Source organism: Mus caroli, unplaced genomic scaffold (assembly GCF_978045245.1).
Source record: "Mus caroli unplaced genomic scaffold, Mus_caroli_1 scaffold_9, whole genome shotgun sequence".
Taxonomy (NCBI): Eukaryota; Metazoa; Chordata; class Mammalia; order Rodentia; family Muridae; genus Mus; species Mus caroli.
This window is the reverse complement of record NW_028227264.1, coordinates 73801563-73823241: the sequence shown is the minus strand read 5'-3', so window position 1 is coordinate 73823241 and position 21679 is coordinate 73801563. Positions and strand designations below refer to the sequence as shown.

Genomic DNA, 21679 nt, shown 5'->3' with positions numbered 1-21679 from the left:
ATTTTCCTGCTTGTTGTAGCCTGCGTTCTCTCTTTTAAAAAAAGATTTATTTATTATTATAAATAAGTACACTGCTGCTGACTTCAGACACACCAGAAGAGGGTGTCAGATCTCATTACGGATGGTTGTGAGCCACTATGTGGTTGCTGGGATTTGAACTCAGGGCCTTTGGAAGAGCAGTCGGTGCTCTTGCTGGCTGAGCCATCTCGCCAGCCCCGTAGCCTGCTTTCTCAATCATGTGTGGATCCATATTCTGCTCAGTACTCAAGACCACCCTTCAGAGAACCTGGGTTCTTCAGGCTTTTATTTCTTAGCTTTGATTCTTCATAACAGCAGGTTCCAGGAAGGCTCAGTCCTTGCTTTATCATGCACAGGGTGGAATCTCTTTGTAAAACGTAAGCTGGACAGCGGGTAACTCCCCTATTTATTAGGAATTAATTTCCTTCAGTATCAGAGGCCTGAAATTTTGAAAACTAATTTCATGTATTGTCTGCTTTCTTTTCAGGGACATTTGTAAATCTAACTACGTTCTTTTGCTTTGGCCAATAGCAGAAAACAAAATCCTATGCTTAATTTACATATGGAATATTCAGCAAAAAACTGGTTGGTACCATAGGTGGAGTCTAAACTTTGCTGTATATAAGAGAACAGTAGTTGAGATCAGAACCAATGTTACATGTTGTCTTTGGGGGTTGGGGTGGGGGGGCGGTCGACGGACTAGTTACTGTGCTATGGTGTCAGCTTTCATTCTTTAAAAACAAAAAACTTATTTTTAGTCAGGCAGTGGTGGCACACACTTCTAATCCCAGAACTTAGGCAGCAGAGGCAGGTAGATCTCTTGTGAGTTTGAGGCCAGCCTGATCTACAGAGTGAATTCTAAGACAGGCAGGATTACACAGAGAAACTGTCCTTTTTTTTTTTTTTTTTCTTTTTCGAGGCAGGGTTTCTCTGTGTAGCCCTGGCTGTCCTGGAACTCACTCTGTAGACTAGGCTGGCCTTGAACTCAGAAATCCGCCTGCCTCTGCCTCCCAAGTGCTGAGATTAAAGGCTTGCGCCACCACTGCCCGGCAAAACCCTGTCTTGAAAAACCAAAACCAAACCAAACCAAACCAAACAAACCAATAACCAAAAACTTATATAAAAAAATTAGTTACCTCAAGCTCACAGAGATCTGTCTGCCTGTGGCTTGCAAGTGCAATTAAAGGTATAGACCATCATATCTAGCCTTGTCATGCCTCCCCCCACCCCCACCCCCTGAGATTTTGTCTATCCCAAGAAAAGCCTAGAGACACAGGGCTGAGCTCTAGCTTAACGGCCGAGTACTTCCTTAGCATGTGTAGGCCCTGACTTCAATGCCTCAGCACTCAAAGTTCAACTAGACTACCCTACAAACAGTATTCCTGTTAATATTATATATGTATACACACACCCATTAGCAATCATTAGTAGTGTTTACTAATAATTGTCAGGCAAGCTGAAAACATGTTACAAGAATGCCAAAACCAAAAAAAAAAAAAAAAAAAGAGGAAAAACTCACATAAGATAAAAGCATTGAACACATCAATGTTCCCAAAGAGAAGACCCTACCATCAAGGAACATTACCCTTGAAACAAAACTTCGGAACATTCAGAAAATCACCCTGGGGTAATACTTTCTAAGGACTGAAGACTGGGCTAGCTAGATGATTCGGTGGGCAAAGGTACTTGATGCCAGGCCTAATGACCTGAGTTTGACCCCCCAGAATCCAAAAGGTGTCCCCAGACGGCCACTAGTATGCCTGGAAGGAAATTATTAACAAATAAGGCAAGAAAGGTTTCCCAGAAAAGGGAAGGATCCAGTCTGAAGAGTTCACCAAGGACTTGCACAACACGTGGTAAGGACTATGTCTCAAGCATGCTTTATGGTGACATTTCACAACACCTACAAAATTATACAGCACCAATGCCTTCCAAGTCTGAAGTGTTGTATAGTAAAGTTCTTGGAGAACAGACATTTTATTTGTATGGAAGCTCAAGATGGGATTTTTTTTTTTTTTTTTTGAGGGATTCAGAACCTTCCCACAGGGATCTCCTTAGGTTCGGGGAACTGAACAACTCAAAAGGCTTAAAAGAAAGTCCTAAAACTGATCAGACTCACCATGCTTCTACCTCCTGAAACACACTTAGGCAAGCTGAGTTGCCTGGAAGAGGCTCAGACCAGTCCAGGCGAGCTGTCTAGAAAGGACAGTCTTCCATCTGTTGTGCTCTCTGCAGGTCATGCTGCGCACTCCAGGTTTTCAGGTGTATGTCAGAACCCATGCTGGGGTAAGTTTTGGCGATACACCTGTCATTCTCTGCTCCTGTAGGTAACCCTCCACCCATATTCTTATAATTCAATTTACTGGTTCACCAAGTTGGATTCTGGTAATATCTGTACTTGGATCTGTCTGTGTTTTGCTACCGGGGACAAGTAGTTGTCTGGTCCTGTCTCCCTACTGAACACATCATTCAATCGGATGGAGTGCAGGTTCTAACTTAGAATTCAGACAGGCAGTCTTGGACTAAGCAAACAGAAAGAACCTACACTGAAAACAGGAGTTAGGCTGAGGAAGGCGATGGCAAGAACTTGGGATGACACCAGCAGGGTAAACCAGTTCAGACTCTACAGATAAAGAACTGATAGCAAGCGGCTCAAGGTCTTTAATCCAGGGATATACTGGGACTAAAGCCAAGAGAAAAGTCAAGGTAGCAGCAGGTGGCGGCACACAGGTACTTACTCCTAGAGAACAGTCTCCAGCATGACTCCGCGGCTCACTAGTAATAATCTAACCAGTCATGATATAACAAGTATGTTATGATATAACCAGTCATGATATAATAAGTATGGGTGGCAGTGGCAGGATCACAATCAGGAAGACAGGTGATGGGGAACACAAATGACAGTGCACAAAACTGAGACAGCAAAGGCTAAGCAGACACATTTGAAAGAAGTGATGAGCTGAAAGCTGGAGGGGGCGGGGGAGGGCAGAATTACTGTAAACCCTGACAACCTAAGTTTGATTCCTAAGAAGATGGGAGAGCAACTCCCAAAAGTTGTCTTCTGATTTTCACATGTGTGCTGGCAGGCATCCTCAACAAGTGAATTAAAAAAAAATTTTAAGTATGTGTAAATATGTATTATGTATGTATGTATGTATGTATTCTGGGAGGGGAGGGGAGGAAAAGTGTCTAACCTAGGCTGGCCTGAACTCATTAAGTAGCAAGCCCTGAGCTTGGAAATCCACTTGCCTGAGTGCTGGGATTATGGTCTATACCACCATGCCCATCCTGAAAGAAATGGTTTCCAACACATACTAGCAATCCTGTTAGTCTCTTCTGCATGACATTCTACAGAGGCAGAGGCTGGGGTGAATTCAAGCTTTGGTTTTTGGCTGGGTATAGTGGCACATGCCTTTAACCATGGCACTCAGGAAGTCCATGCACGTGCATCCGAGTCTGAGGCTACTTAGTTTACAGAGCAAGTAGGTCTATGTAAAGAGAATCTGTGTCAACCACCCCGTCCCTGGCAAGCCACAGCCATGGCTGAGGGTAAATGCCGGAGGGTAAGGATGTTAACATTTCACCACATAAACAGCTGGTGATGAAGCGCACCATTGCCTACTGGGTGGGGCTTGACGGGTCGTGCTGCAGGCTTATGCTTGCACCCAACCCTGAGCCGACACATGTTAACTTGAATCAGCCCACTAAAGTTGGCATCACACTGAATGAGAAAGAAAGCTGCAGGAAAGGAGCACACCGAACCCTAACCACCCAGGCAACCACCAGAGTACTCCAAGTGCAAGAAAAACAAAGAGGGCTGAAGAGATGGCTCAGAGGTTAAGAGTACTGTTTGCTCTTCTGTCTTGAGTTCAATTCTCAGCAACCACATGGTGGCTCACAACCATCTATGATGGTGCTCTCTTCTGGTGTGCAGGCATATATGCAAGCAGAACGCTGTATACATAATAAAATAAATCTTAAAAAAATTGGTGTGCTTATCAATGCAGAGATGCTTCTAACACTGTGTGGAGTAAGTTGAGTATAAGTAGCTACAGACAGGGGTCCCTCAGGAGCTGTCGAATGCCGAGACACTATGATTACTATATTACTGATCAGAGCATGAGTCATCTTCACAGGTCAGGTTGCCTGTTGTCAGGTTAGCTGGGAAAGTGCCACACTGGGTGTACATGTAACACAGGGTTCCTCTCTTAGATAGGCTTTTCTCCGTTCAACTAGAAAGAGGCCTGAAAAGTGTTCGAACTCTTTATCACTAACTGCTGTTTGAAAAGTGCTGGCATCTCCCCAGTACATGTCCAAAGGTGTCAGATTCTAACCTGCTGCCAAAGCAAACTACAAACATGAACACACAGTTCTTATTTCCTTAAAAACAAAACAAAAAAGCCTCACACAAACCACAAAACAACCAAATTTTATTTAGCTTAACAGTTTCTCTGAAAAAAAGAAAAATATCAAAAGAAATTCTAAGACATATGCACATGTAATACCCCCTCCCCCCCCAAACCCCTGCAATAATCTAAGAGAAGAAAGGACAACGTTCTCTTCAATGGAGAATATTATCTTCGCTTCTGGAAGATGTTCCCACGTCCCATCCCACGTCCTCTCCCTCGTGCGGCCACTGAAACAAAAGAAGAGGAGAGGTCAGGGGGGCTGGGATGCTCACAACAGCACCAGCTGAAGCCTGGGCATCAGTCTGGAAGAGGCCTGGAAGGTTGCCTGGACCAAATCATGCGGTGAGAAGGAAGAGGAGTGGAAGTTGGTGCTGATAACTGGTGTCACGGTGGGAGGTAGCGCCGACAGCACAGCAGTGTGAATAATACCACAGAAATGACAAATTCTCAGAGCTATTACCGATGTATTCAATTCAGTTTGTGTGGATAAGAGGAAGGGCCATGGCATGTGACTATATACAGGACATAAGATAATCTCAAATGTTGTTCCTTGCGTACTATCACTACTTTGTTTTTTTAGACAAGATCTGTCACTGGCCTGGACCTTGCCAAGTAGAATAGACTGGCTGGCTAGGAAGCCCAGGATTCTATCTTGGTCTTGTCGGTACTAGAATTACAAGCAGGTTCTACCACACATAGACTGACCTCAGGTACACACACTGTGTGATAAGCTTGTTACCCACTGAGCTTACCAACCTGGTTCTTAATTCAGTTTTGAAACTCTGAAATACAGACACCTAAGTGCTAGCATAGCATCTGTTAATTATGACTACTATTCTGGGTATTATTCTTTTGAGTTTTTCTGCATGAAAGAAATGCTTAATAACAAAAACAAAATAGCACTACCCATAAAGATGCACAAGACGTCCACTCTAGGACCCAATGTACCTAGGAGAAGCTCTATAGGTCACTCGGGAAATTCTGTGGACTGACAAAACGAATCTCATTCTTCTCTGTTCTTTCAGAGACTGACGGGAACCTCCACAACACTTGCTGATAAGAGACGGGAGCAAGGGGCTGGGAAAAGCACAGGTGGCTCAGGGCTGTGTGCAATCAGTGGGCCTGGGCTAACTCACTGCCTGAAGTGCACAGTAATGTGACTGGTTAAGATGGACAGTTAGCCTCACCATGACAGCAAGAGCAGCCCTCTCTGAGGCAAAGGTAACACTTTCTCTTTTTAGCATTTTATTTGTTTGTGGTGTGTGTTTGTGTGTGTGTGGTGTGTACGTAGAGGTCAGAGGACAACTTCTGTCAGGCTTGTGTGACAACCGCCTTTAACACCAAGCCAACACTGGTCAAAGATTTTATCAACTTTTTTTAGAAGTCTTAAGACAAAAGAAACCAACCAATCAACCAATCCCCACCCCCAACCCCTAAACTATTTTGTCTTTAAGCACAGAACCTACCTCCCATATAAAACATTAACATATGCTGCTGTGGAGGACCCGGGCTTTTCACACCCTGAGATCTTTTTTCCAACACCAATGCAATTGCTTAGGACTATGCTTTTGTGCCTAACAATGTGGCAGAATTTTTCAGAGACTCAAATGCAAGCCATAATTAGGCTAGCCTCCAAGAGCAGCTAATAAGTATCTGGGGGACAGTGTGGTCATAACTGCTGGCATGTGTCAAAGGAGGGATTTACTGTCAAGTTTAAGAAAATGTGAGGGGCTGGAGAGATGGCTCAGTGGTTAAGAGCACTGCTCTTCCAAAGGTCCTGAGTTCAATTCTCAGCAACCACATGGTGGCTCACAACCATCTGTAATTGGACCAGATGTCCTCTTCTGGTGTGTCTGAAGACAGCGACAGTGTACTCATACAAATAAAGTAAATAGAATCTTAAAAAAATATATATGTAAAATACAAAGGAAAGTGTGAAACAAGGGGTGGCAAGACAGTTCAGCAAGCAAAGGCACGTGTTGCCAATCCTGCCAACCTATGCTCAAGCCCTGCAATTTGGCAAGTTGTCCTCTGATCTCCACATCTGCCCCTAGCCCCAAATAAGCTAATTCACAGTTTTAGAGAATAAACAAAAATTAACAAGATGGTGCTAATTAGAGGGCTGGGGTGCTGCTCAGCTCATAAAATACCTGCCTGTTGAGACCCCATGCTCATCCATAAACCAGGTGGGTCTGCACAAGCTCTTGGGAGGTAGAGACAAGAGCGCTAGAAGGTCAAGGTTGTTCCAGCCTGGGTACCTGAAGCTCAAATCTGTCTGGAACATGTGCAGGTATTAGAAGACAGCATGTCGTCTCTGTGCTGCTGCTGCACAACATTACTTCCCAGACACTACACGGCTGTCTGCACCATGAGATCACAGCAGCCGTGGGAAGGCAGAGCAGACCCTCACCTCCCTGATACACTCTCCTACCCTCACGGCTGCTGTCTTGGGAGGCGGTAAGTACAGAGAAAGTGGATGGCTGACTGACGGGCTCCAGTGAAGCCACAAAATCCACCATGCTCCTGAGCAACCCTAATAGCTCACTGGTTTATCAAGACAGACCTGAGTGCAGTTGTGTCTTCACTTGTTACCCTTTCTGTCTTGGGTGAATAGGAAAAAAGTGTGTGTGTGTATGTGCATGCGCATGTCTTTTGTGTGTGTCACACATAGTTCTGGGAATGCTACTGAACATTTTCAGGCATTAATCCATATCCTCACTAGACCAGAGCAAGTTGCCCAGTCTTCTTGGATAGAATTTCTGAAAAGGAGGGACCTTCACTATAGATTGTATGACTTAGACAGTGTTCTCTCTGGTTGTCCCTCCAAAGTCTTGCTATATATATGTAGCTCAGGCTGGCCTCCAATTCACTGTATTCTTTCTGTCTCAGCCTCTTAAGTGTTGGAATTATAGGTGTGAGCCATCATACCTTGCTTGAGATTTTGGATTTTACACTAAACTCTGTGTTAGGATCAAGTAAGACAAGAAAGGTAACAGGGAAAGGCCCCATTATCAATGATTTCTCAATCCTGGGGACAGATCAGGACAGGGTACAGCAGCAAGTCAGATTCACTTGTCCCCATGCAATAAAAGAAACAAGGTTAGTAGTAATTCTAAAGCCAGCCGAGGGTACCTACCTTGGGCCTTCAGGATAGCAGCTTTTCCTCTGCCAGCCCCTGAGCCTTGGTTTTTATTTTTCATGCTCTTTAACATGGGTGCATTTTTCAGCATGTCAGGCAAAATCAGAAATCGGATCTTGCTGCCACGTATATATACCTGTTCCAGCTGTGCCACTCGACCATCTCTGTATGTGACTGTGATGTTGGACATCTGGAAGGGAATCAGCAGTTTATTTGTAAGATCAAAGCATTGGAGCACAGAAAGCCAGAGAGCCTTAACTGGATTAAGTTTAGAAATCCAGAGGCCTGACACCAGCATCAAGAAAAGAAGCAGACAATGCGGGTGAACTACCCTAGCAATGGCTGGAGCTTTCTGTACGCATCAGGGACTGTACACCTCACAGAAACGGCAGGCGGAAGTATGAGTTCTTCCATTTTTACAGATTACGATCAAACACAACTCACATCAGACCACTGACATGCTGCAACTCCAAGTTCAGATGCAGAGCCCCAGCTTACATCCACCTGGGCCAGGCTGTGAGTGACGGGTGATAAAGCCTTCCTTAGTCCATGTCTAAAGTGCAGCCTCATGGACCTGCTGGCACTCCAGCTAGAAAGGCATCTTCAGGGTCATACATAACGCAGCAGACATAGTTCTGACTCAGCATACATTGGGAAGGCGGGTGACTAGACTAGGACCGAGAAGTAACATGGTAGAGCCTTCTCCCAGCCTGCACAAGGAGAGGAAAACCCAAGCAGGAGCTTTCAGCACGCGTGGACTGAAGCAACACATCTGGACAGTACTGAGGACACTTCAGAGAGCGGGCAGACCACTCAAGTGTGTGGGTGGAGAAATGCCTAACAGGGCTAAGGCAGTATTTTGGGAAGACAAATGTGCCAACCTGAGTAAGCGTAGAATGAAGGGAAGGAGGAATCTGAGCCCAGTCAGGAGATCTACAGTGAACAGGAAAGTGACATAAACTTGCCAGCACCAAATCCACTACATGCCACTTTTACCACAACTGCTTAATTGCCTTCCTGTGGGCACAAAGGACTAGGCTTTATCTAAAGTGGGTGAACCATGCTGCAAAGATGTGCAGCTCCCAGATTTCTTTCTTATAAAATTTAAATCATGTATACTGTTACTGTACATTGGATATATTTCCCTACCCACTTCCCCTCCCCTTTTTAATTGCCTCTTCTCCCCACTGTTAGCCCCTTACCGCCAACAAACAACTCAACTTCTACTTTCATTTTCTATATACATACATCATTTTATGTGAGTATAAAATCTAGGAACTACAAATGAGAGGAAACAGCTATCTTTCTAAGACTGGTTTAATCTGCTTACAGAGCATCTTCAGGAGCACTGTCTCCCAGGACTGGCTTCTGTGCTGCCGCCTTACCCTTTGCTCCTTCTGAAGGGCCAGGTGGTTTCTGGTTGAACACCAATGTGAAAACCAAAACCAAAATCCATCAAAGCTCTGAGGCTGTCCCACTGTATCTGTGCAACAGGAATCATTTCTAGGATTGCAAACCACTGTTCCTGTTCTATATTCAAGGGCAAGAGGGCCCCGGTTTCCCACCAACCAGCTGTAGGCTTCCTATTGTCAGTTCCTTAAAATCTCAGTTTCTAAGTCCTTGCCACAGTCCCCTAGACAAGTATCAGGACCTCTGCTACCACAAATAAGTAGTTATGGGTTAGCTTACCCAACTGAAAAACCCAGATTCCACTCAACCCCCTCAATTCCAGGCGACTTTGTGACTCCACAGACGACACTGAAGTGGCTTAAGGATCTTCAGTGAGACCTGGGTTTGCCACCCTCCAGGTTTAACCCTGAACACATCTTCAGAATTTTTTGAGTCTCAGTTCCCCTACTAGAGAAAACACAATATAACACCCACCAGTGTTTCCTGAGCATGAATACAGACAGCAGGTACTGCCCCAAATGGCTGATTTTACTCCATGAAACCCTACAGGAGACACAGCCTGTGAGATGCAGATCTGTTCTTGAAGGTCCATGCCTTTACTCACTCCATCCTCCTGCACAAGGTCACACTGCCTTCATGTGTTTTGTGAGTTCAAACCCAGGTCTATCTGGCTGTCTGACTCTGTACTACTCCCTACCTTGAAGTGGAACAGACTATTTTCCTGGAGCTGTTAAAAACCACAATTAAACGAGGCAAAGCATGTCTAAATGGTGTCTCCACTACCTTACATATAACAAACCCAGTAATGTCTATTTTTGAGATGTATAGTCATTAAGCCCCATCTTCCTCCCCACTCAGCATCTCTCCACTGTGCCTTGAAATCGCCACAAGGCTGTCATACAGATCCAACAAGACTTAAACTCGGTGCTTCTGCCAATGTCCTATGATGGGTTCTCAATGTCATCTGACAAATATTCCAGCACCAAACTGTTATTGTTCTAATGCATCCCTGTCCTGCTACTGGACAAATGGTAACACAGTCCCAGGGAAGGCCCACTGCAGTATGTTTATCTTAATTACATTTAAAATACTTAAAAATTTATTTAAGAGCCGGGCGTGGTGGCGCACGCCTTTAATCCCAGCACTCGGGAGGCAGAGGCAGGCGGATTTCTGAGTTCGAGGCCAGCCTGGTCTACAAAGTGAGTTCCAGGACAGCCAGAGCTATACAGAGAAACCCTGTCTTGAAAAACCAAAAAAAAAAAAAAAAAAAAAAAAAAAAAAATTTATTTAAGTGTAGTGTGTATGTGACTGTAGAAGCTGAAGCAGTGGGGTTAAGATTCCCTGAGCGGTAGGAATCTGATATTTGTCCTCTGGAAAAGCAGCAAGTGCTCTTAACTGCTGAGCCATCTCTCCAGCCTCAAGCACTTAGGTTTTACTGAAAGTCAAGCAAGAACAGTTTATGGTTTTCCTAATAGCCAGCCACAATAAGCAACACAGACTAGATATTCAACTAAAATGACATCTATGGGCCAAGACCGAGAAGAGCACACTGTAGGATTGTGAAGTAATGCTGGCGTGTAGAATATAGTGTTTTGTTCTTGATTCTGACCTCATAATTCTTTCTGGTTTTGTTTTGAAGCCAGTTTCTCTGTGTAGACCCGACTGTCTTGGAATTCAGAGATCTGACTGCCTCCCTCTTCTGAGTGCCGGGACTAAAAGTGTACGCCTTTTTAAGATAGTCCACAAAAGCTAGAATTAAGAGAAACTAATTCTGATCTGTCTTTCTGTTCTGTTCTGTTCTGTTCTGTTCTGTTCTGTTCTGTTCTGTTCTGGAGTTGTCTGTAAGTAAATCCCCATGACCTTCATTTCAGACAGAGTAATGCCTGGGCTGGGATATAGTCAGTGGCAGGTACTTATCTACCATGTGCAAGGCCCTGGATTTTTCCATTCCTAGTATGAGATCTACAGTTGTTTTCTTTTCAAATTACTTTTTTTTCACATGATTATCTATATTTCAGTCCCATCTATTCAATTACGTTTCCATAAAACATACTTTAGAGAAGTTTCAGATAGCTGAACACTGAAGTTCCTGGAGGGTGGTGTATCATGAGGAGGCATGGAAACTGAGTGTCCAGGCCTTGTTTGACACATCTGTAATCCTTAGTCCTAGTCTACAAATACCTGTAAATGTACTTCCCTGAATGCTGTGAGCTTGTTAAACAAAGGCTGATCAAAACTAAGGAAGGGCCGGGCAGTGGTGGTGCATGCCTTTAATCCCAGCACTTGGGAGGCAGAGGCAGGCGGATTTCTGAGTTGGAGGCCAGCCTGGTCTACAGAGTGAGTTCCAGGAAGCCAAGGGTATACAGAGAAACCCTGTCCTGAAAAACCAAAAATAAATAAATAGATAAATAAATAAGGAAGGAAGGGACTGTAGGGACACAGACTTTTGCCTGCTCAGACAGAGCCCAGGCTAAAATAAACTGGGACTGTCATTGGTATCTAAAGAGGGGACAGTCTTAAGGGTTGAGCCTTCAACCAGATACCTGACCCTTTCTCTCTCAAGCACCAGAGCTAAGCTACACGAGGGCACACTCAACTGGACAGCACTGCACAACTGACTTCTTTCTTGGCATGTGGGCAAACTCTCATATCCAGTGTCAGAAGAGATCCCTGTTGGGAGGTGCAGCAGAAGTGATTTTTCCTTCTGTATGGCCAGGATTGTCAACATGCTAAAACTGTACACACAGTTGAGGATAATTTTACACACACACACACACACACACACACACACACACACACACACACGATATTCGTTAGTTGCCAATGATGTTACACCACTATCAAATGATTTGACCTATCTTAGTTCTTAGGAAACACATAAAAATGTTAATAGTACAAAGCAGTGCAAAGAACATAACTCATTTGAAAGCAATTCATATAGCCTGAACACCAATTCCCCGCCCCCCCCCCCTCCCCAGCTAAAGAGCTTAGGTTATCTACAGAAATTTAATCACATAGCCAAGTAAGGGCACCCTTTGTTTACAGTCCCAGTGACTGGGGAGTTGAGGTAGGAAGACCCTGAATTTCAGGCTGGACAGGGCTGCAGAGTGAAACTCTTGTCTTAAAAATACATTGCAATGAGAAACCTCAAACTTTGCTGGTATTAGTTACCACAGTGTTTTGTTTCTTCTAAGCAACCTAATCCTAGATAAGTTTCTTATAGGCTTTAATTTTTGTAAGGTAACACTCAAATTCATGCAAATCATTTACCTACAGAGGGGTTGGTAACAACCAAGCAAGTGTCATTTTGGTGTCTAAAGAACTACCGATTCTGCTACTCTCTCCCACACAAATCATTGAGAACTTTCTCTCTTGATGTATGGTGAAATACACTTGTCTGTTACTCTCCTTAAATTATATTTACTGGCACACATGCTTATCATTTTCTTTTTAAAGTTATTGCTTTCAAAACTAGAAAGGGTCTCTTTATGATGCCTAGAGTGGCCTCAGCCTCCCAAGCTATGCGGGCTGGTGGAGAGCTTGCCAAGCATGAGAGAAGCCCTAGGTTTGATCCCTTAGACCACATAAAACCAGTCACGGATACAGATAACTGCAGGCCCTGGAAAAGCTGGTGCTATAGAACATGCTGATATTTGTTTTGTTTTTTTTTTAAAGATTTATTTATTGATTATATGTAAGTACACTGTAGCTGTCTTCAGACACTCCAGAAGAGGGAGTCAGATCTCGTTACAGATGGTTGTGAGCTACCATGTGGTTGCTGGGATTTGAACTCTGGACCTTTGGAAGAGCAGTCGGGTGCTCTTACCCACTGAGCCATCTCACCAGCCCTGATATTTGTTTTTAAATAAACAGAAGTAAACTTTGAGTTTTAGAACCTTAATTTCTCTGTCAACTTTGGAAACGTATTCTACTTTAATGGGTTGAGTTGGCACTGGAGAGAAATTAACAACCATGGGGCTGGAGAGATGGCTCAGCAGTTAAGAGCACTGAATGCTCTTCCAGAGGTCCTGAGTTCAATTCCCAGCAACCGCATTGTGGCTCACAACCATCCGTAATGGGAATCCAATGCCCTCTTTCTGGTGTATCTGAAGATAGTTACAGTGTACTCATATACATAAAATAAATAAATTTTTAAAAAGACTATTAGGAGAAATTAACAGCCACATGGGTCTAGAAATGTTAAATATAATTTTTCTCCATTTGTACAAGGTCAACACACTGTGTTAACTATATAACATTTTATCTATGTATATTTGATTATAGAAACCAATAAAATACTCTATAAACAATGAAAAGCCAAACAAAACAGGCATGTTTAGCACATGCCTATAATCCTGTATTTGGGATGTGGAGACACTGTGTCAGAAATTCAAAGTCTGCTACATTGTGAATTTAATTATATATCTTATTTTAGCTCTACCAACAGAGATACTGGACCTCAGAGTTTTCCTTATTCCGTATGAAAAACAACACTGCCCCACTGACATCATGCTCCAGTTCCTGCTTGGATTTACTTTACTTTGGGCAACATGGTTGGAATATATCTGGCTCAGAACTATGACATGCCAAACCTGGCTAAAAAGGAGATTAAAAAGGACCTAGAAGCCAAGAAGCCCCCTAGTTCCTGATGCCGGTCTGGTACTGCATTCTGGACCTATCAGTTCCGCCCTGGGGGCCTGCCTCTCTCACAACCACATCCAAAGCTGTGTTCCTCGTTGGTCTCAGACCCTGTGTGCTGCCTCAGCTCCAGCACAGGCCAGAAGTTGCGTTAGCTTAGGTTTCCAGCATCTCCCTGTCTCCTGTATCATCTGTCCAGCTGCTTCTGAGTCCTAAGCTTGGAACCATGGTGCTAGGTTAGCAACTACAACCATCACAGGCCTCACTTACCTGTGCTCTGGGAGTCCTACCGCCTGTTGTCAAGAAATGAATGGATTTGGGTAGCTGCTGGGGATTTACTGTCTAGCAGTGATAACAGGAGCTTGCTAGACAAACTAAATTTTGTTAAAGTAATTCAAATCAGTATCTTCCAGCCAGTTTCTGGTGAACTAATCCATTTCTTATATATTGTTATCAAGGAGCTCCATGATTGATAATCTAACCAATAAGTCATTTGCTGGTCATTAAAAAAGGAAAAAAAAAAAAAAACCCACAACACTGAAAGGGTCACACAACAACAAAACTTTGTCTGTCATTATGAACTGGAGGCACCATTACTGTATCAAAGACTTAAGTATTTTCCAGGAAAAACACACTTTGCAGCCCAGCTAAGGCCTCTTCAACAGCACTATCGACTGTTTTCAAAGTTAGATTATTAGTGTGATCTGTAAGTAATAATTTGCACATATAATTACCAATAAGGGCATACTGACGTATAAAAACTTATAGATAATATAGTAACCTCCCACCATAAAGGATTATACAATAGCCTTGGTATTAACATCTTGGAATATGGTCTAGAGTGAATCACACAGTAAAAATTAAGAAGCTGGTCATGATGGCACACACATGAGATCACAATACCTCTGAGAGGTGAGAGGAGTCAATGCATTTAAGAACAGTCTTGGGTTTGAGAGATGAATAAAACAAAACTACACCATGCCTAGGAAACTACCAAAAGCCAGCCTGCAGAGATGGCTCAGCAGTTCTTCAGGTTTTCAGTGGGCCAGACTTCAAGAGGCTCAAAATGTCCTCTTAAAACTTTTACGAGTTTTTATTTTTCTCTTTTTAAAAATTATTTATATGTTTATGTGTGGGCATATGCACGCATGCCATAGGTTAAGTATGTGGTGGTCAAAATCAATTTTCTCCCTTTGCAGCGTCGGCTCAGGGGATTGTATTTCAGGCTTGTTGGCAAGTGCCTTTACCCACTGAGCCATCTCACCAACCTAGCTTTAAGACATCTTTAAAAACTGTGTGTGTGTGGTATTATGAACAGACTCCAGGGTCTTAGGTATGCTAAGCAAGCAGTATCACTAAGCTATACTCCCAACTTGTTCTGGCCTTTAATATTTATTAAATATCATCTGACTTAAGATTTCCTAAGAAATCTTCTGTAGAATTCTCATGTGTGCTGCATGAAAACACCACATATCAATAAAAAGCTGATTGGCCAATGAGCTGAGGCAGGAAATAGGAGGTGAGAATTGAGGAGAGAGAAGGGATTCTGGGATAGTCAATGTGAGGTTAGGTGCAGAAGAGATTCGCCCCAAACGCTGATGTTGATGGAAAAGGTCGCATGAACTTGAGGAGAGATAACTACCCATGAGGCAGGACTTAGAATAGAATAATCTAGATAACTGAGTTACGAGCTAGCATTTGGCTTAGGCAATTACTCACAAATAATTCAGTCTCAGAGTTGTTATTTCAGGAACATGGGCAAAGGTGGAAAAGCCTGTGGTTACATCTTTTCTTCTGATTTTGAAGAAAACCATAGTTTTTTTCCTCTGATAACTACTAAGACAAATGCTTCAGGCTATGGTTACTAGACAGAGCTAAAAACAAAGACTGCTCCATTTCAGGAGCCTCTAATTCTAAGTCATCCATTCTGAAGATGGGAAAGAGACTGGGTGGGGGTGGGGGTCCTCTACATCTGCTACAAAAATTAGCTAACGTGGAAAACCACAAGGACTTCTGATCACTTCCATCTACCTGGAATATGGCACTATTACCCAGCTAATGCCACACGTTCACCTTAAGTGGTGGGGTATATGCAGTAGGAGATCAAAGATCTCAATCTTCCTGTCCAAACCTAGATGCCCAAATGTGTCTGATCCACTAAGTTCCATTTCTGGGAACTCATCACAGATTTCATGCATATCCATGCTATACTTTCAAATGACACAAATATGCTATGAAAAGCTATGCTCAAACAACCAAGTTCTAGGTGTGTGGCTCAATGGCACAATGCTTCCTTACCAAGTGCCAAGGCTCTTGGGACCCTAAAGGAAAGCAGATTTTATACCGTCACGTTGGTGAGATCATTACAACAATAAAACCCTATGTATGCATGTCTATCACAAGTGTGCAGGTGCCCTCAGAGGTCAGAAGAGGACATCGGATTCCCTGGAACAGGTGGCTATGAGCGGTCTGCTATGTGGGTGCTGACAATTGAACCTAGGTCTTCTTAAAGAGAAGCCAGTGCTCCCAACCTCTGAATCATCTCTCTAGCATTTAAGATCATCACTTAAAAGGATCTCCTATATCTGAATGCCAGAGAAATCCGTATCTCATCTACCTAAAATGATTTCCCTCTGCCTGGTTTCATACCTGAATGTACCTTTATTACATACACAGGAATTCAGGTTTTCAGTCAAGTACTAGCTGCCTGGCTTTCTAACTTTCTAATCAAGCTTAGTGGCACATGGCCCATTTCCTACTGAAGCTACCATATAAAGGGATAGAGGCAGAGCTGAGTAGAGAGAGTACTTGCTGGATTCTACTCCTAGCACTGCAAAAACATCCCGCTACATAATTTTTCTAATTAAAATATACACAAGGTGACACAGGTAAAGAAGTCTATCTGTGTCAATATTCATGGGAAAGAAGAGGTTATAATGGAATCCTCCCATGTTCCTAAGTCTTTGTGATATGCTAATATTCTGTCTCTCAGTCTTTTTTTTTTTGAGACAGGGAGTCACCAAGTCCAGGCTTGCCTTAAATTTGTGGTGATGATTCTTCTGCCTCAGTTTTCTCAAGTGCTGGGACCGTGTGTACTAGCATGCATGGCACTGCCCCAAGTTTATAAGAGAATGTTATGCAGGGAAGGTATTTAGAAGATGTCCTCACTTCTAAGGCCTGGGGGCAGAAAGGAGACAGCAGGGGAACCTGCAGGAGCCACCTGTCCCAGAGATACAAGTGTTCAGACTCTATAAGTAAATCAAAATGAGCATTCACCCATTAGTTTATCACTGATTTTGAAGGGAGCAGAGTTAAGGGAGACACAAAACACACACAAGACATACGACTTTCCAACTTGAAACCTGGTAATACCAAGATCACGTGGGCTGCACTTCTAAGCCCACAACCATCTAGTCAGACAAATTCAGTTTAGGATGTGTATATCAAATAAACTCTTACATATTATATTTGGACTGTCTGAGATCTTTAAAATCAGCAAATATATATATATATATCAGCATAATAAACAAATTAAGCCATTGTCTGAAATCTTTCATTCTACTAAAAACCTAAACGACCTAACATAGACAAAAGACATTCTGAGTGAGTGGCTGGACCCATGAAGGTGGCTCTTTACAAAGGCAGACCACTGCGGGTTAGGACCTTGACAGCACTAAATCAGTCACAGCTCTCAGGACTTTCCTTTGGAAGGAAACCAAGTAGCACAGGACTTCAGAAAGCCTCACAGCTGGGTGGGAGCGCCCCTACCTAAAATTACACAATTGACTCTGAGGCAGGAGGATTGAGCGTTAAAGACCAGCTTGGGATCTATAGAAAGAACTCCTCTCAAAAGCAACCCCAAATTGGCAAATGGTGTAACTCAGTGGGAGAGTGCTTAACCTATCTTGCCTGAGGCGCTGGTTCCATTCCCAGCAGAGGGGAAGGAGGGCACAAATGCACACACCATCCAACTCTCGTTTTAGTTTGCTTTCCATTGCTCTAATAAACATCCCAGCCAAAAGTAACGTGGGGGGAAAGGGGAAAGAGTTTATTTGGCATACACGTTGGGATCACAGTCCATCATTAAGGGAAGCCAAGGCAGGATTCAAGCTGGCAAGAACCACAGCAGAGACTCCAGAGGAATGCTGCTTACTGACTTGCCCTCCAGGCTCATGTTCCATACACTCTTGTACACACACACTTTTTGGTTTTTTGTTTCTCTGTGTAACAGCCCTGGCTATTCTGGAATTTGCTTTGTAGGGCAGGCTGACCTTGAACTCACAGAGATCTGTGTCCACTACCACTCCCTGTTTTGTTTTGAGACATCTCTCTCGATGTAGTCCTGGTTGTCCTGCCTCTGCTTCCTAAATGCTGGAATTAAAGGCGCTGTACCACCATGCTCGGCCTTCACCTACCTTTCTTATGCCCCCCAGAAAAAACCTGTCTAGCCTGTAATGGACCGGGCCCTCCCACATCAACCGCTAATCAAAAATATGTCCTTGCCTAGAGGATAATCTGATGCAGGTATTTTCACAATTGAGGTTCCCCTTTCTAAGCTTGTGTCAAACTGACAAAAACCTAACCAGCGTAAGCATGTAGTTTAAATGAAATGTCCTCCATAATTGCAGGCATCTGAACACTTGGCCCCCAGTTGGTGATGCTTTTTTGGGGAAAGGGGCAGCGGCTAGGGAATGCAGCCTTGCTGAAGGACGTCACGGGGGCAAGGGGGCAGACTTAGAGCATTCTCTGATACTTCCTGTTTGCTCTCTATGCTTCCTGCTTTCTATTGAAAATGTAAGCTCTAAGCTTCCTGCTGCTGTTATCATGCCTCCTTGCCAAGACAGACCCATCCTTCTGGAACTATACTAATGGTACAGTATCGCAGCCACCGGAAAATAGCACAAACCCTAAAAAGCAACAGTCAGGCCACCTTACCCACAGGCATGACCCTAAACAAGGCACTGCACCTCTCCAGACATTATATATTCATCCCAACAGCAAAGCACTGAGCTGGCTGCCGCTAACACAAACGTCATCTCATCTCTAACACCTCTAGATATGCAGCAGTCTTGGGGTACTACGTTCACCCTTTCAGGAGACAACAGGCTGGCACCCTCCAGCTGCCACTCTAGGGGACCTGCCAGGGCATTCACGCCGCGGCAGCCCTCGGAGCAGGCTGCCAGGGACTGACCATAGCAGAAACATCAGAGCCAGTCCATTTCTGGCTCCAGTTACTCCTCTTACTTGGGCGAAACTTCCTCAGCACCATGTTGCAGCCTGAGGCTCCTTTTGCTCACTCTGCCTTCCTTTCCCTGGACTGAAGACCCTCTTGATACGATGATTAATATTACCGACTTGATGGATTTAGAATTACTGAAGGGACAGGCGTGTCTGCGAGGGATTGTCTAGGTTAGGTGGAGGTGAAAAGTAGAAACTGGGCTAAGTCCCGGCACTCATCTCTGCTTCCTGACTGCAGATTCAATGTGACTAGTTAGTCGCCTCCTCAAGTTCTTGCCACCATGATTTCTGCATCAGACTGTCTCATCACACTGTGAGTGGAAATAAACTCCCCCTTCCTTAAGTTGCTTTGGTCAGGGATTTGACAAGAAAAGCAACCAATCACTTCCCCAGTCCCGCTCGATCACTGGCGTCCTTCACGCCACCTCCCCAAAGTCTCTGGTGTATTTAATTTTGGGTTGGCATTTACAGCACAGAGGGTCCAAAACAACTCCATCCTCATTTTATACAGGGGAGAGCAAGTGACCAGGATACCCAAGGTCCTATCACTATGGTCCAACTCAATTTGGAATCAGGGAATTCTCTGATTCCAAAGCTCAAGTTCTTAATTAATGGGGAAAACCCCAAAACCATATGCAAAACTTTGGCAGTTTTATCAGATGAAACTTTCTCTAAGACAAAAGTAAACACACACCACATGTGAGCAGAAGATTCTGCAAATTATACACTGTGCTGGGAAGCAGACACTGGCTCTGAACCTGACCAACTCTATGAGACAGAAAAGTGAAACTTAACTGGTTGTTTTATAGACAAGTACTCAGCAACTGTATTTGGCTAAAGGCTACCTGACAGTAAATATAGACCTAACCCCAGAGAAATCTAGGAAAAGAGATTGTGCTTTCAATTCAGCATTCTGACTCCCCACCAAAAGCAGTGTGGTCTTGCTATAAAGCCCATACTGGCCTTGAACTCGAGAATCTACCTCAGCCTCCCAAGTGCTGGGATACACATGTACAACCACAGGCTGTCAAATGACTTTTCTGCCTCAAGGTTAAGTCTATACTGACATAAAATCTTAGAGCCTGTAAGAGTGCCTGACAGGTAATAAACACTTAGTTTTTTTTGTTGTTGTTGTTGTTTTTTATTTCTTTTTTTTTTATTACATCTTTTCCTCAATTACATTTCCAATGCTATCCCAAAAGTCCCCCATACCCTCCCCCCACATAAACACTTAGTTAATAACTGTTCGATGAGAATAACTTCATTAAGACTTCCAAGTACACCTCTCTACCCACAGGATAGAAGCCACAGCCCCTTCCCAGCCCTGGTGCCAAGCAGGATACCTGACAGTTCATGTTGTCCTCTGCTTCAATGAGCTTCCCTCGGTATACTTCCCCGGTGTTGGTCTCACATGTCACTATGTGGCCTTCAGCCTCGTGCAAGACTTTAATCGGCACACCAATAGACATCTTGGCAGGACTCTTCCCAGGCTACAGGGAAAGAGAGACAATGGTCATCTTTCAGAGCTTAAGGACTGGCACGCCACTTGACATCATTTGTAAATGATGTCAAGAGCTTCGTTTCCTGCAGAAGGAGTGTGGCTCTTGGCCTGAAGGAACCACCACAGCAAATTAGCGCAACATGTAGGGTAGGGAAGGATGGTAAGCTGGACAATGAAAGGTAATGGGAACAAGAGTTTTACCCCCATTCTCATCCCAGCCATATGACCCTTTATAGTCACTAAAAGGGCTATGATATAGACCCAGAGTGTAAACAAATCACTGTTTACATGGAGTTAAACAAAATGCAAATAAAAGCAAACTCAGTCTCTCAGTCACACCAGTAATATTCCAAGTAGTCAGCAACTACATTTGGATAAAGGCTACAGTACCTAATAGTACATATAGACCCGAACCCCGAGGAATCTAGGAAAAAGAGCTTGTGCTTTTCAATTCAGCGTTTTGACTCCCCACCAAAAAGCAGACCAAAACTGTCAAGGCTACGGTGCTAAAAACAGGAAATGCTCATCAAGCAGGGAAATAGGGTAAACGCTCTGCTTTAAGTTTCACTAAAAGACAAAGACTATGCACAGGGCTTTTAAAATGCTGAGATTGGAAACGACTCAAGACCGGAGCACACCATTTATTTGCATGAGAAGACTGTAAGGATGCTAAACACAGTCTCTCTCTCTCGGTGAGGAACCACGGCTTTCAGCTTTAGGAGTGTGGGTTTCCGTTCTGAAAATGGTAGGGAAACACTGCAGGATGATAGCCAAAGGTTCAAAAAAATTTTTTTGAGTAGCATCTACAAAGTGGATCGAACATATAGCACAGCAACTTGCTTAAACTTCTGCAGCAGCGTGGAAAAAAGGGCCACTGCAGGAATGGGAGTGGAGACAGGGATGAAAGGGAAGTTGAAAATGATGATCCAAAAGGAAAGGAGATAATTAGCAAGAAATGACTGCCCGTAAGCTTCGGAAATCGGTGACCTGAGAAGGCAGCGAAAGTGCAGACTAGGCGTAAATTAATAAATGTTCAAGGGTTCGGGAGATGAGCTTTGGATAGGCCCTGGCTTCCCGCCCTCCGCTAAGCCCTCTGAGCTCCTCCGCAGCGGCCCTTCCAGCTCCTAAACCCCTGGGGAAGCCCTGGCCTCCTCTCTCCCGTTAGCCGCCTCTCCTCACCAATTAACTGCAGGCTTTATTTTTTTTTTCCGGTTCTGGCACAAACGTTAGAAGGCGAAGGCGAGAGAACAACCGGCCCGACTCTCACGAATACCACGCGCTCCCAGAATGCCTTGCGCAGGCCCCTCCCTTTCCTTTAAGCCTACT

General features: G+C 43.9%; 1 protein-coding gene and 1 pseudogene across 1 annotated transcript; one reads left to right on the top strand and one right to left on the bottom strand.

The window, feature by feature from the left end:
• Window positions 1-4431: 4431 nt before the first annotated feature.
• Snrpd3 (small nuclear ribonucleoprotein D3 polypeptide) lies at window positions 4432-21675 on the bottom strand. The gene is made up of 4 exons (XM_021173808.3): window positions 21533-21675; window positions 20196-20342; window positions 7564-7756; window positions 4432-4654 (listed from the first exon to the last, which is right to left on the bottom strand). The coding sequence occupies exons 2-4, from the start codon at window positions 20319-20321 to the stop codon at window positions 4593-4595; spliced, it is 381 nt and encodes a 126-aa protein (XP_021029467.1). The 5' UTR covers window positions 20322-20342; window positions 21533-21675; the 3' UTR covers window positions 4432-4592.
• Window positions 13486-13625, top strand: LOC110302958 (short transmembrane mitochondrial protein 1 pseudogene; annotated as a pseudogene).
• Window positions 21676-21679: the final 4 nt, after the last annotated feature.

Coding starts and splice junctions, on each gene's coding strand:
- Snrpd3 (XM_021173808.3), bottom strand. CDS start 20,321: ATGTCTATTGGTGTGCCGATTAAAGTCTTGCACGAGGCTGAAGGCCAC. Junction 7,757..20,195: donor AGGACAACATGAACTGTCAG/GTATCCTGCTTG, acceptor ATTCCCTTCCAG/ATGTCCAACATCACAGTCAC. Junction 4,655..7,563: donor TGCTATCCTGAAGGCCCAAG/GTAGGTACCCTC, acceptor CTTTTGTTTCAG/TGGCCGCACGAGGGAGAGGA.